Source organism: Malania oleifera, chromosome 11, assembly GCF_029873635.1.
Source record: "Malania oleifera isolate guangnan ecotype guangnan chromosome 11, ASM2987363v1, whole genome shotgun sequence".
In the NCBI taxonomy this organism is placed as follows: domain Eukaryota; kingdom Viridiplantae; phylum Streptophyta; class Magnoliopsida; order Santalales; family Ximeniaceae; genus Malania; species Malania oleifera.
Window position 1 is genome coordinate 17,252,468 of NC_080427.1, and position 14,436 is coordinate 17,266,903.

Consider the following 14,436-nt stretch of genomic DNA (forward strand, 5'->3'; position numbering starts at 1 on the left):
TTCTTTCCTTTTTTAAAAATATTTGACTTCATTGCTTTCTTTGCTTTCGAAAAATATTTTTCGGGGATTTAAAATAAAGTCTCTAAGTTCATATCACTCCCCTAAAGAGCTTCTTTTCATTCACAATGATATTTTTACTTTTGAAGTACTTTCATGAAGATTTCCTAATAATTTAAACACTTCTTGTTCTTTGGAAACTTCATGGTTATCTCCGAGCTTTGACTTCATTCCATCTTCAGATGCCTTTGAGCTTTCCTTTTTTATCACTTCATGACACATCATATACTTTTAAGCTTGTTGGAGATCTTTTGAAGCTTTGTTGATTTTGGCTTGTTTAAGTTTCCTGAAAACATCATTACTTGAACACACAATGATATTAAAACCTTTTATTTGTTACCATCAAAACAAGAGGTGAAAGCCTTGTTAGGCTAACAACCACCAACACTCCAAAATTGTACTAACCACTAACACTCCAAGATTGTACTAACCACTAACACTCCAAGTTGCCTTCACTATTTCTCCAAATAGTCACATTCCAGTTGCACTAACCACTAACACTCCAAGTTGCCCTGACTATTTCTCTAAATAGTCACATTCCAGTTGTACTAATCACCAACACTTCAAGTTGACCTGACTATCTCATTAATTTGAGTGGTCGTAGTCAAGATATTTTTAATTGATTCAAAGACATATGACTTTTGTCCCCCTAGGCTTGAGCAATCGTTGCTTTCACCATACTTAGCAGGCTCATCAAGTTGACTTGAAATTCTATGCATTTTTGTAAGTTCACACATTGGTCTCTCTTGTTATATTTGGCCTAACCCAAAATCTGCATCTTTAGTCTTTATACATTTGTTAGTGAAAGATAACAGAATTCTGCTTTTCCTATCATCTTAAGCAGCAAACCTATAAAGAAGGGTAGTTGTAGACATCATATTTTGTCTAGGGGCCAAATATAACAAGAAAGACATTTTTTTTTTTTGTTTTTATACAATTACAACAGTAGAAAATTACAAAAAAAAAAATGAAGTACAAAAAAAAGGTGGCTGGCTTTTAAAATTAAATGGCTGTTGGGAGATTAACAATAAAAAAGTGGTTGATTGTTGGGAGATTGACAATAAGTAAGTGATTAGATGGTTGAATTTAAATGTCATAATCAATGCATCCAAGTTTATAAATAAAGGATTCTGAAGAGAAAATCAGAGAGGAGGAAAAAGAGAGAGCTTTGTGCATCTTGGAGACAGCTAAGAAATAGTGAGGGAGAGAAGAAAATTGTTTGCTGAAAATTCAGGATTGGAGGTACCTATGTAGTTAACTTAATCTTGATGATCGGATAATGATTTCTCATTTGATTAAGCTGAAATTTTGACAGATTGTTCTTAACTCATTCTTATTCATTCTGGTTGGTCAGATTGTCATTTGCAGCTTTGCAATTGTGATTTTGTGACTTGGACAACAGTCCCATTGCAGCAGCAACTTCAGGATTGGAGGTGTCTACGCAGTCGGCTTGATCTTGACGATTGGATGGTGATTTCTCGTCTGATTGAGCTGAAATTTTGACAAGTTGTTTGTGACTCATCCTTCTTCATTATGTCGGATTGTCATTTAGAACTTTGTAACGTTGGTTCATGGCTTGGATAGCGGCCTCATTGCAGTAGCGGCTTCAGGTAAGAAAAAGTCTTTTAAAATCCCAAATAATTTTTTAAAAATTAAAAAATTCTAGAAAATTTCTACAAAAAATTTTAAAAAATCAGGGGATTTTTTAAAGATTATTTTTTTTAAAATTTGGCAATTTTTTTTCTTTTGTGTGTGTGTCCCTATGATTTAAAAAAGGGTAATGAGGTATTTTACACCTCATATGTATTAGATCTTAGGCCTGGTTTATCTAACAAGATCCCTTTGTTTGGAGGTCTTATTAGATATTTATAAATCGTACTAAGGTTTTTTTTACCTCTTATTAATTTTGTTTATTTATTTAGTTATTTAATTAATTATTTATTTATTTATCTATTTGTTTTAAAAGGACTTAATTAAAGGTTATTAAATTTAATTTGGGGATAATTCATAATTAATTAAGTTTCGTTCGTAGAACGGGTGTGTAGGGGGTATTAGTACCTTCCCCTAGCATAAATAAACTCTCGATCTCGATCCTGATTAAAGCAGACCTAGACTACTGATTCTTAACTTAAGTTTAGTTTAGTGATCAATTAAATGAATAGTAATTAGGTGTTCTAATCGCATCAAGGAAAATAGGTTAGTGGTAACTCTAAATCAAAATTTTCAACTTCATATTTTATTCCCTTGCCCAGGCCTCACTCCGGGACGTCGCAACAGGTCCAAGTGTCCAACAACTCATCTGAAGATGTATTGTAAAAAAATGGCCATGTATTCTAATAATGACAAGCTGTTAATTCATTGTTTTCAGGATAACTTGATTGAGGCAGCCATGAGATGGTATATCCATCGGTACTATACAAAGATCCGCACCTAGAAGGATCTCATTCATGCTTTTATTACCTAGTATAGGCATGTGATTAAGATAACTCCCGACATGTTGACTTCACAAAATATGAAGAAGAAGGTCAGTAAGTCATTTAAAGACTATGTTTATCATTGGAGAGAAATGGCAGCATAGGTGTATCCTCCTATGAAGGATAAAGAATCAATATCTTTATTTGTCAATATCCTCAAAAATTCATATTTTAGTCATCTTATTGGAAGTCCTCCCCAAAGTTTTGAAGATTTAGTAACCACCGAAGAAAGGATTGAAGGAACATTTAAGATAGGAAGGATGAACAACTCTAGTACTATGTAAGGAATTGTAAAGAAAGGAATGGACAAAAAAGCAAGATGGGGAGGTACAAGCTATACAAGATTACCTTTATAGAGGAACTAATGCCATATGGTAGCAAGATATTCAAGTCTCATAAGGAAGATAAGGAAAAGATGCTTATTTAGTAGAGTTCCATATTGGGTTGGAATGTCAACTTCGGTGGTGGATCAATTTGACATATAAGTGATGGTGAAAAACTAGATTAAATAAATGACATGTCCTTGTGTACCCATGTCCTTGTGTACCCGGTGATGATGAAATCAATGAAATCCTAGGAGGTGACGTCATACTGACATCACCTTGCTGCAGAAAATTTAATAATAATAATAATAATAATAATAATAAATTAAGGCATTGCCACATGTCACCACTTTTTGCTGACACGTGGCCAACCTTCCCTCCAACTGAGTTAACTCAGTTTGATCCAAGTTGTCCCAGTTTAGAATCGGTCAGTCTCTTTCAAATCGCCAGTTCATTTTATTTAATTTAAAAATCGAATTTAAATGAATTTTTAATTTTAAAATTGGAAAAAACTAGTAAAACAAATTAGGAAAAATATTTAAAAACCAAAAAAAAATAAATAAAAATTATTTGAGTTATTTTGAGTCAAATAACAAAAAAATGAAAAAAAATAAAATATTAAAAATGAAGGAAAAAGTTCTTAAAAATCACAAAAAAGTGTAGAAAAATGTTAGAAAAGTTTCAAAAAATTCAAAAAAAAGAAAAAGAAAAAATATGAGAATATTTTAAAGACTATTTTTCATCAAATTTGATGATTTTTAAAATTATTATCTATATATATATATATATATATATTCTATTTTTGTGTGTAAGTGTGTCTCAATGATTAAACAAAAGGTAAAAAAATATTTCAGACTTCACTTATATTAGTTATGAGGGGGTTTATCTAATAAGATCACATTATTTGAAAGTCTTATTAGATATTTTTAAATTGCAAATTATTTTACATTTTATTTTAAAATTTTAAAATTTATTTATTTTTTTAAAGGAGATAATTAAAGAACATTAGATTTAATTTAGATATAATTTATAGTTAATTAGGTACTATTCGTAGAACGAGTGTGCAAGGGGTGCCAGATTCCTCATATATAACTGAGCTCCCAATTCCAACTCTGATAAAAGTAGACCAAGACTACTAGTTCATTAGGTTAGGATTAGTTTAAAGACCAATTAACAGGTAATAATTAAGTGAGCTAAACGCACCAAAGTAAATAGTAGGTTTGACAACTTCATTAAACTTTAATATTATTATTTATTGTCATTTTTGATTTTATTCTTCTGGGACTTTGCGACATAAATTATAAATAAAAATTTAAATATGTATTTTTAACTTATTAAATTTAATGTCCTTACTAACAACATCAACTTAGAGACTGCAACTAGTAATAGAAAAAAAAGTCATTGACCGTGATGTTCTACTAACTCTTCTAGAAAGGCATAATAAAAAAAAAAAAGAGAAATATTAAAGAAAAAGACAATGCAAAAGACCCAAGAGTGGAAACTAGACTGATTAATGCAGTCGAGTCGAAGAAGACCGGAGCCTCCCCCGTCGAAGGAAAAAGAAGTCCCATGCTTCGCATGACAGTATTAATCCTACAATCACGTTACGACATCAACCGCAAATTGGTCAGACGCTGAAATAAGTCAAACAGAGAAGCCGTTCGACCATGCACTGCTGCACCTGATAATTCCTTTCCCCCCAGAGTGGCCCCTGACGCCCTCAACCCGGTCGCTCTTCTCCGACAGGCGACACCGCGACAGTCTCCGTTCTGCTGCAGCCATGGCGAAATCTTGCTACGGCGAAGACGGCATTTACCGATCACTGAGACCCCCTCTCAATCTGCCCCCAAACCCCAACACGTCCATGGTCGATTTCCTCTTCCAAAACTCTTCGTCTTTTCCAAACAGCACCGCCCTCATCGACCACGATTCCGGCGAAATCCTCACCTTCTGCCGCCTCAAATCCGTCGTCTGCAACCTCTCCCACGCCCTCTCCCGCCTCGGTATCCGCAGAAACGACGTCGTCCTCATCTTCGCCCCCAATTCCATCTACTTCCCCATTTGCTTCCTCGCCACCGTCGCTCTCGGCGCCATCGCCTCCACCATCAATCCTTCCTACACCGTTCGCGAGATTTCTCGTCAAGTCAAGGACTGCAATCCAAAGCTCGTGGTCACCGTCCCCGAGCTCTGGGACAAGGTCAAGCAATTTGATCTGTTGTACTTATTTATAAAACCGCCAATCTCGGTCAATTGCTCGATTAGGTCAGATTGTAAAACTTGGCACTTATTCGATTTAATCAACAAGTTGGACCAAGCTTCCGATTTGCCGGAAGTTTCAGTCGCACAGGGCGACGCCGCGGCGCTGCTGTACTCCTCCGGCACGACCGGGACCAGCAAGGGGGTGATTTTGACTCATCGAAACTTCATCGCCGGAGCCCTAATGGTGACGGCGGATCAAGAACTGTACGGCGAGAGGGATAATGTGTTTCTATGTTTTCTTCCGATGTTCCATGTGCTGGCGCTGTCTTTGATTGTGTATGCGCAGCTTCAGAGAGGGAACGCTGTGGTGTCAATGGCGATGGAGAAGTTTGAGATGGAGAAGGTTTTGGGGGCGGTGGAGAAATTCAGGGTGACGCATTTGTATGTGGTTCCGCCGGTAATGGTTGCTCTGGCGAAGCAGAGCGCGGTGAAAAATTATGATTTGTCGTCGTTAAAGATTCTGGGTACCGGTGCGGCTCCTTTGGGGAAGGATGTGATGGAGGAGTGTGCTAAGGTTCTGCCTCAGGCTGATGTTATGCAGGTAAATTTAAGGGAAGCTATTTAAATTTTATAATTTGTTCTCTCTAGTTCCGGAATTAAACGTTGTGCTCTCACATGTGATCAATAGCTAGTATATTTGGGTTAGCCGAACGTCCAACTGATGTACGGAAATCGTGTCCGTATTCCGAACTTTACCTTATCAGTGAGACCTAAGAAAAGGACGGTAATCTGTAAGTTTAGTATCGCATAGGGGTCCGAAGGACTTGTTGGTGGTTAAAATTCCTATATAATCGAAAAAAAAAAAAGAAGCTAGTATACAACCATGCTAGAACTCATATATTGTGAATAAAGTTCATCAATGATATGAAGTGTTCAAGGCGTAACATCTATAAAATAATAACCTTGTTAAATACATTCAATCAATATAAATGAATTTTAAAATTTGGAGGGTGATACAAAGTAAAAGCTTCTATGATTTTGTGGATATTGTCAAGCATGTTCTCTAGCTTGTTCAAAATGAGCTGCAGTGGGAAAGATGCATTTTGATTTCAACTGAACCTTTCAGTATTTTGGCAGGGCTATGGTATGACAGAAACATGTGGAGTTGTGTCAATGGAAGACCCCAAGACAAGATCTTGCCTTTCTGGTTCAACAGGAACGCTTCTTACTGGAGTTGAATCTCAAATAGTTAGTGTTGACACATTGAAGCCCATTCCTCCAAATGAGTTGGGGGAAATATGGTTCCGAGGTCCAAATATGATGAAAGGTACAATTTGTACTCAGTAGCCTGAGTTCGTATGAGTTCTTAGCTACATAAATTCCTCTTATTCTTTAGAAAAATTGTATTAGTTTTGTGCTTAAGCCGAGAACATCAAATACCCTTTTTGAAATTTGGAAAATATTAGAAAAGGAAATGAAAATACGAAGGAATTCACTTTTTTATATATATGGTGAATCAATGAACAAAAATTTGATTTACATGTCATTAACCTTTACTTTTTCTTTAAAAAAAAGCAATCATATTAGGAAAAATTTGTATTGTTAATAGTATTTAATATATAGAGAGAGGAAATACAATGAAGGGTGAATTTTTGTTTTCTTTTCTTAAAAGAAACTAAAAAAAGGGAGAAGAAGATAAAAATCAATTTTTTGTTGTATTTTCTCTTTATGTAAAAGAAAAATGAAAATTTGTTCTACTATAATTAAATTTTTTTTAAAAAAATTAAAGGTTAATGGCATGTAAATTTTTTTAATTAGTTTACTATATATTTTATTTTCTTTATCACTTCTTTAATATTCAAATATGGATCCATATTTTCATCTCCTTCATGTTTTCCAAGCTTCAATAGGGCTTTGGGCTCCATTTGGAGCAAGGACTTTGCTTGAGAAAGGAAGGAGAAGAAAAATAAGAAGAGAATTTATATTCCATTATATTTTCTTTCAACCCCATAAACCATTAAAAATGAAAATTTATTTTAATGTGATAAGAAATTAAGAAAAATCAAATTTTAGTGATGTGTAAGAACTCTTATCACTGATTCGTTATATATTTTATTTTTCTTTTTCAAATATGATAGTATTAAGAAGAAGAATAAGTTGAAACTTCACACTGGAGTCATTATTAATTATTATTTTTTTAAAAAAATTCAAATCCTTTTCAGGTTATTTGAACAATCCACAGGCGACAAAGCTGACAATAGATGAACAAGGTTGGGTTCACTCTGGAGATCTTGGATATTTTGATGAGAAGGGAGAATTATATGTTGTGGACAGGATTAAAGAGCTTATTAAGTGTAATGGCTTTCAGGTAATTCATTATTTGATACTTGCTGGGTATTTACATGACAAGTAAAATAAGACCCAGATGTCCACCATCTGTTTGCATAAGGCTCTTTGTTTCTTATCCATACGTGCTACTGTTTGTTAGGTTGCACCAGCAGAGCTTGAAGGGCTGTTGCTTGCTCACCCTGAGATATTAGATGCTATTGTCATCCCGTAAGTACTTAATTACTAAGAGAGGCATATAACTTAAGAGCCTGTTTGTTTGGTTTGAGAGAGGAGATGAGAAGATAAATGAGTTCCTCCTTCGTGTGTCTTCTTTTGATCACATAAGATGCATGGAGGAGAAAAGGTAAAAAAGAAGCTGCCTTTTGCCCACCAAATCCAAGAGAAACTCTGCAAAAAGAATTAAACAAACTCTTTTAAGTGTTTTTTTTTTAAACTAAAAGAGGGCGGCACCTCTATTGATTTATTAATATACTCACTTTTGACGGAGGAATACCGTGATTACAAGATAAGTAAAAAAAAGATTATAGAAAAATCCTAAAAAAAAAAAAACCAACACTAACAACCAATCAAATTAGGACAATAAAACTAAACATAACTAACAAAGAATATAAAAATATAAATACAACTAAAATCAAATCAAAATATACCAAACGAAACTCTAAAGTTGAACTAATGACGAACGGAAACGAGACCCCACCTATCCATCCGAAAAATACTTTTCAAATAATGTGGTAGAAGGTGTTGTTTTTCGTAAATTATATTATTTCCCATTTCTCTTTTTTTAGCAAAAAAATCAGTTTCACTATTGCCTTCCCTATATTAAGTGTTTGGAAGCATGAATTTTGAGGCTTGTGTACAGAAATTTATTATAATAGTTATACTAGGTTATACCTAAATTTATGTAAATCTAAATCTAAGGTTCAAATTCCGTACTTCTAAACACAGAGTTACTTCATGTTTGGGAGTTTGAAATGAGAATGCTAGATTTAGAATTTTATGTATTAAATAAAATGTAGTACAAAATTATATCATGTTTCATTCATATTCAAGTTCGAGTCATGAAACCAAAATGCAACCTTAGACAAGCGTTATTGTGGGAGGCATTCTTTTAAATGAGCAATTACTAAGTAAATTCGAGTGTCTAATCATGTTCTTTAGAAACTTCTTGAGACTTGAGCATCATTATCACTTAATTTGTAGGTTTCCCGATGCTAGAGCAGGCGAGGTCCCAATTGCATATGTTGTTCGTTCCCCCAACAGCTTGCTAACTGAGGCTGATGTTCAAAACTTCATTGCTGATCAGGTACTAATTGAAGTCTCCCATATCTTCTTTAAATTCATGAAGCAAAGAAACACTCAAAATTTTGTTTGGTAGAAAAGAATAATGGAATGGAATGAAATTGTTCTTTATAATTTTACAAAGTTTTATATAATTTTTCATTTCATTTTACTCTCATGTCTTGGATGTGAATTGTAAAAAATGTAATATAAAATTGTATTGAATTTTGTTTAAATTCATTTAAAAAATATATATATTTATATATATGGAGTACTTGACGAGTTTTTTTTTTTTTCCTTTTTCATGGGTGGTAGGTGGCACCATTCAAAAGATTGAGAAGAGTAATTTTTGTAAGTAGTGTTCCAAAATCACCTTCAGGGAAGTTACTGAGAAGAGAGCTTATTGAGAAAGTTCGATCAAAGATGTAAAAACTGCAATCCATTTATGTGTAACTGCTAGTTTGGTTGTTTATGGATTAAATCAAGAAATTATATATAACATTTTTGTACTATATACTATAGTTTAATCGGTTCACATTTCAAAAATAATTAGCATAATCTAATCCCCTTACCTGTTTATGAAAATATGCCTATCACGTTCTCTGGAATAAATCCTAAATTTTCCTTAAACTCGCCGAGGAAAGGAAAACCGGCAAGTCAAGAGGAAGGAGAGAGGATCTGAGAGCACGAGGGAGACTCGGGAGAGCTTTAGAGAGGGAGAACTCCAAAACCCTAGGAGAGGGAGAGAGAGAGAGAGAGAGAGAGAGAGAGAGAGAGAGAAATTATTTTTCTAAAACAAATGAGCTTAGACTTATTTATAGGTAAGCTGGCCTGAAAGAAATCGTCGATGGTTTTCCTGAAATCGTCGACGGTTTGGCCACTTACCACATCAAAATCTTTCTCAAAATCTCTTGGTAGTTGAAACTGTCGACGGTTTTCCTTAGATTGCTAAAATCGTCGATGGTTTGGTCTCCCAACCAAACCTTCTAACTAAAATCGTCAACGGTTTCCCTGAGTCCTACAAAACCGTTGACGGTTTATGTTAGCTTTGGTGCAAACCCAAGAGGGGGGTGAATTGGGTATTTAAAATTTATTCTTCTTAGGTTAAATCAAATCAGCAGTATTACAGAACTTAGGGGCAGTCTAAATGTATATGAAATTGCACATATGATATATTAAACAATTTTTAGAACATGCACCACAATTTTAGTATTTCTCAACCAAAAAATAATTTTGTGCTAATAAGATATGCAGTATATTCAGTAGGAAATTTAAATCAAGTACATAACATAATATAATGTAGGACAAGTAAACTTGACATCGAATATGATATCGGGGTTCGGCCAATCCTGCCTACGTCCCCGCCTTGGCTCACTAGCACAAGGATTACATTATGGACTCACTTAACGGGTGGAACGACACCTAAAACAACTAGATCAATTAGCACAAGATTGACCTCAACCTTTACATACAATCCTTACAGGGCTCGTTATCGCCCCCTCAGGCCACGCCTGGAATATAATAGTATTTTATATAACAGGGTACAATGATTATGCTTATCAATCAAGTAGATATGTACCAAATATAATCAATCAAATGCACATCAACTACATAGGTAAGTGTAAGCTCAGTGATGTGTATCTTTGTGTAAGGAACACTCAACAAGATGTGATTACTATAATGTTTAAGAGTGTTTTAAACAAGCTATATCTTTGAAACAAGTTATATCAAATCTCAATAACAAATCAGGGTTTCAAAGATGCTAATTAGATAATCAAACTATCTTGAAAAAACTTCCTTCAACGAAATGAGCACAAGAGTAGTTTGAAAATATTGTAACTTGTAGAAAATATTTTACACAACAAAATCAAACTATAGGAATCTTGCAATGACAATGTAAAAATCCTTAAGCTTATGAGTTTATCTCAACACAAGATTTACTATATTCAAATATATGCAATAAATTTTTCTAAACTCCCCAAAATAATATCAAACAATCAAGCCAAGCAAATGAGAGTATGAGCAATCTATACTAATCAATAACCCGATATAAAACTCTCACAAAGTTAAGATATATCAAGGGAATAAAGATTTGAGAGTGTTTTGAAGTAAAATGGGCAATATGAACTTTTGGCAATAAAGAATATTTTTGCTAATGATTTTTACTAATCTATTGCTAATCCTCACAAATGAACTCATATTTATAGATAAAAACCAAATTATGACCGTTTAGGACATATAGGAAATTATTAGAATTGTTTTAAAAAACTTTAGCAAAGTTAACCCCATTTAAAAAATTTTAACTTCGGTAAAAAAGTTGTCCAACCAAAGAGCACAGGTCGACCGAACTTAAGGTTCGGTTGACGAAGTGACAAAGTTTTCGACCATGCAAAAAATGAATTGAGAGTTCGGTCGACCGTGCTGAGGGTCTTAAAGGCGATTTTCCCAAATCCGGGCGGTTCGGTTGACCAAGTGATTTTGAACTAGGTTGTTCGGTCAACCAAGCAGTTGAAATCTCCCACATGGGGGTTCGGTCGACCAGGGTGTTAGTTTTGGTGTATTCCCAAGAGGGGGGGGGTGAATTGGGTATTTAAAAATTTATCTCCTGGGTCAAATTAACCAACAACAGTATTACGCAAACCTAGGGTCTTTCTATATAATCATTAATCCAATCAACACATTTACAACATATAATGAATTAAACATAAAACATACATGTGCTGAAAATGAAAGTGTGGAAAATAAATTGAGGAAATATAAAGTACACACACAATATGTTATCGAGGTTCGGCCAATACTGCCTACGTTCCCGCCTCTAGCTCGCAAGTTCGAAGATTCCACTAATGCTCACTTAACGGGTGGAGTGGCACCGATTACAATCAGGTTAAATTAACACAGATATCAACCTTTACAAATTCTCCTTGCAGTGCGGAGAAGACCCTAGGTCAAATTCATAGGGCTGACCCCAACCTGCACCTTACCAGGATGGTGCACCTAGTTTTCCTAATTAGGTCTAAGCCAATCCGGGACTATTCCAGAGGGTTAGTCTCCCTTTTCAGGCCCACGGCTGGAATACAACCAATGATATAAAATTTACGTACAAACCAAATTAGGTACAGTGATTGTGCTTCTCAATTAAGCTGATATGTACCAAATGATAATCAGTCAATGCACATCAATAATATAGGTAAATGTAAGTTCTGTGATGTAATTTTTGTGCAAGCAACACTCAGTAAGGAATAATCACAAATATGCTCAAGAGTATTCTAATCAAGCTATATCTTTGAAACAAGTTATATCAAATCTCAATAACAAATCAGAGTTTCAAAGATGCTAATCAAATATTCAAACTAACTCAAAATATTTTCTTTCAATGAAATAAGCACAAGAGTAGTTTGAAAATGTTATATTTTTAAAAGAAATTGCACAACAAAAATAAAGTTATAGGAATCTTGCAATGACAATGAAAAGATACTCAAGCCAATGAGTTTATCCCAACACAAGATTAACTATATTCAAATCCATGGGATAAACTTTTCTAAGCTCCCTAAAATAACATCAAACAATCAAGCCAAGCAAATGTGAGTATGAGCAATCTATACTAATCAATAACCTAATATAGAACTCTCACAAAGTTAAGATGTATCAAGAGAATGAAAATTTGAGAGTATTTTGAAGTAAAATGGGCAATATGAACTTTTGGAAATAGAGATAATTTTTACTAATGATTTTTGCTAATCTCCTGCTAATCCTCACAAATGAACCCTTATTTATAGACAAAGGTCAAAATATAACTGTTTATGACATGTAGGGTATTATTAGCATTGTTTTAAAAGACATTAGAAAAATTAACTCTGTTTAAAACATTTTAACCTCGGTAAATATTAAGTAACCCAAGACGTTTCGGATGGATGAACTTTAGTTCGATCACTCGAATAGACTCAGCTCAAAAAGACATTTTAAAGGGTTCGGTGGCTCGAGTCTAAGTTCGGTTGGCTGAACAAAAGTCAAAAACATTACATCCGCGGTTCCGGTGCCTGGAGCTAAGTTCGGTTAACCGAACTCACAAGTTTGGTCGGTCGAGGCTTTTTTGAATGCGAAGGTTTAGGCGCCCGGGTTGGTGCAAAGTGCCCTAGCACTTGTTCAGTCGCCCATGGCCGGTAGGTTCACTTCTAGTTTGGTCGCCCAAAGTTAAGTCAAATCGCCGACTTCCTAGTGGTTCGGGCGCCCGAAGTATTTTGAACACCTGGGTTCGGTCACCTGACCTCTCAAAATTATGCCTATTATGTTCAATTTAATTTTAAGTTGATCCCTGATTGTGAATGTGAATGGAGACTGTTGTGCATTTGTGTGGAAACCTAATGTCTTTCTAAGGCCGTTTTGTGATAGTACCAAAAATCCGGCGTCGGTCGACCGAAGGGTACCCTAAGGTCCTTTGGCTCCCTATGGTCAAACTATGGTCTTGTTGAACTTATAATTACCTATATGCATGACATGCAGAGATTATTACAGAACGATGTAGATTATTACAGACCAAATTTAAAACATAAATGCATTTACAGTAATAATCTTCTTATTCTTCTTTCTTTTGCTCTTCGAATTCTCCATGGAGTATGCCAGTAGTATAATCTTTAAGTCTTTCATGCTTCCAACAATCTTTTCTCATGTGTGTGTACTAAATTAATAACTTGTTCAAGTATTAGGCACACACATTAGTAATATGCAGTTTGTCATAATCAAAATCAGGGATCGGACTCAAAAAGTCATTAATCTCCCCTTTTTTTATGATGACAAACACATCAGAGTAAAATGTGGTTTAACCTAAAAAGGTTCCCCCTAAGAATATGCATAAAATACAGATAAGCAGTAAAACTCAAGCTTATCCAAGACAGAAGATATTTTAAATAAATTATACATTTAGTTTTAGCATTAAAGCACAAACACTCATGCATTTTCCTCAACAAAACTCTCCGCCTTTTGACATTAGCAAAAGGGCTAAATTAAGAAAGAATGTTTGATTAAGAAAAAAAAAAAATTCTTAGCTTAAGGTAGCACTCCCCATATCTAAAATAATTATCATTTAGCTCAGAAAAATTTTCCCCTCTTTTAGTACACAAGCAAGAAAACAAGATATGTTGCATGAAAAAACTCTTTTTTTTTTTTTTTAAAAAAAGAAAAATATATGTATATATATATATATATATATATATATATATATATATATATATATAGACACACACACACACACACATACCCTTATGATGTTTTCAAGAAGTACTGAGGGTGTGCTTGCTAAAAAAGAAACTTAAAGACAATGCATGCACTATGTTTCTGGTATTTCATTTAAGTACAAAACTAAGCATGACCAATAAAACACAACCATAACGATCCTAAAGATATCAAAGAATTTAAAACAAGGATATCATAGCAACACAGATGATTGTGGCAACAACAACATATTTCAAATTATGATTTGCAAAAAGAATAACACATTTAAGCACATGCCACACTATATTTGAAACATATCTACGCTAGACATGTTGGAGAGCTTAACACGATGGAAATTTAATTTCAAGGACCCCCCCTATAAATTTGAGTACATGCTCAAATGAAATAAACTACTTACACTCATCAGGAATTGCTTTCATTTAATAGGCCAATTAGAATAAGTAATCAATCTAAATCTTTTAAATCAACTATACTGAATATTTATTAACTACATTTATCCCTTCTTAGTATAGTCGTCCCTATAGGCC

At 34.2% G+C, this 14,436-nt stretch overlaps 1 protein-coding gene across 1 annotated transcript; it reads left to right on the forward strand.

Annotated features, from left to right (window-relative positions):
* The first annotated feature begins 4,334 nt into the window (after positions 1-4,334).
* On the forward strand, positions 4,335-9,226 carry LOC131168631 (probable CoA ligase CCL7). Its single transcript, XM_058128221.1, has 6 exons — positions 4,335-5,654; positions 6,191-6,380; positions 7,276-7,421; positions 7,542-7,609; positions 8,603-8,705; positions 8,996-9,226. The coding sequence occupies exons 1-6, from the start codon at positions 4,635-4,637 to the stop codon at positions 9,107-9,109; spliced, it is 1,641 nt and encodes a 546-aa protein (XP_057984204.1). The 5' UTR covers positions 4,335-4,634; the 3' UTR covers positions 9,110-9,226.
* The last annotated feature ends 5,210 nt before the right edge of the window (positions 9,227-14,436 follow it).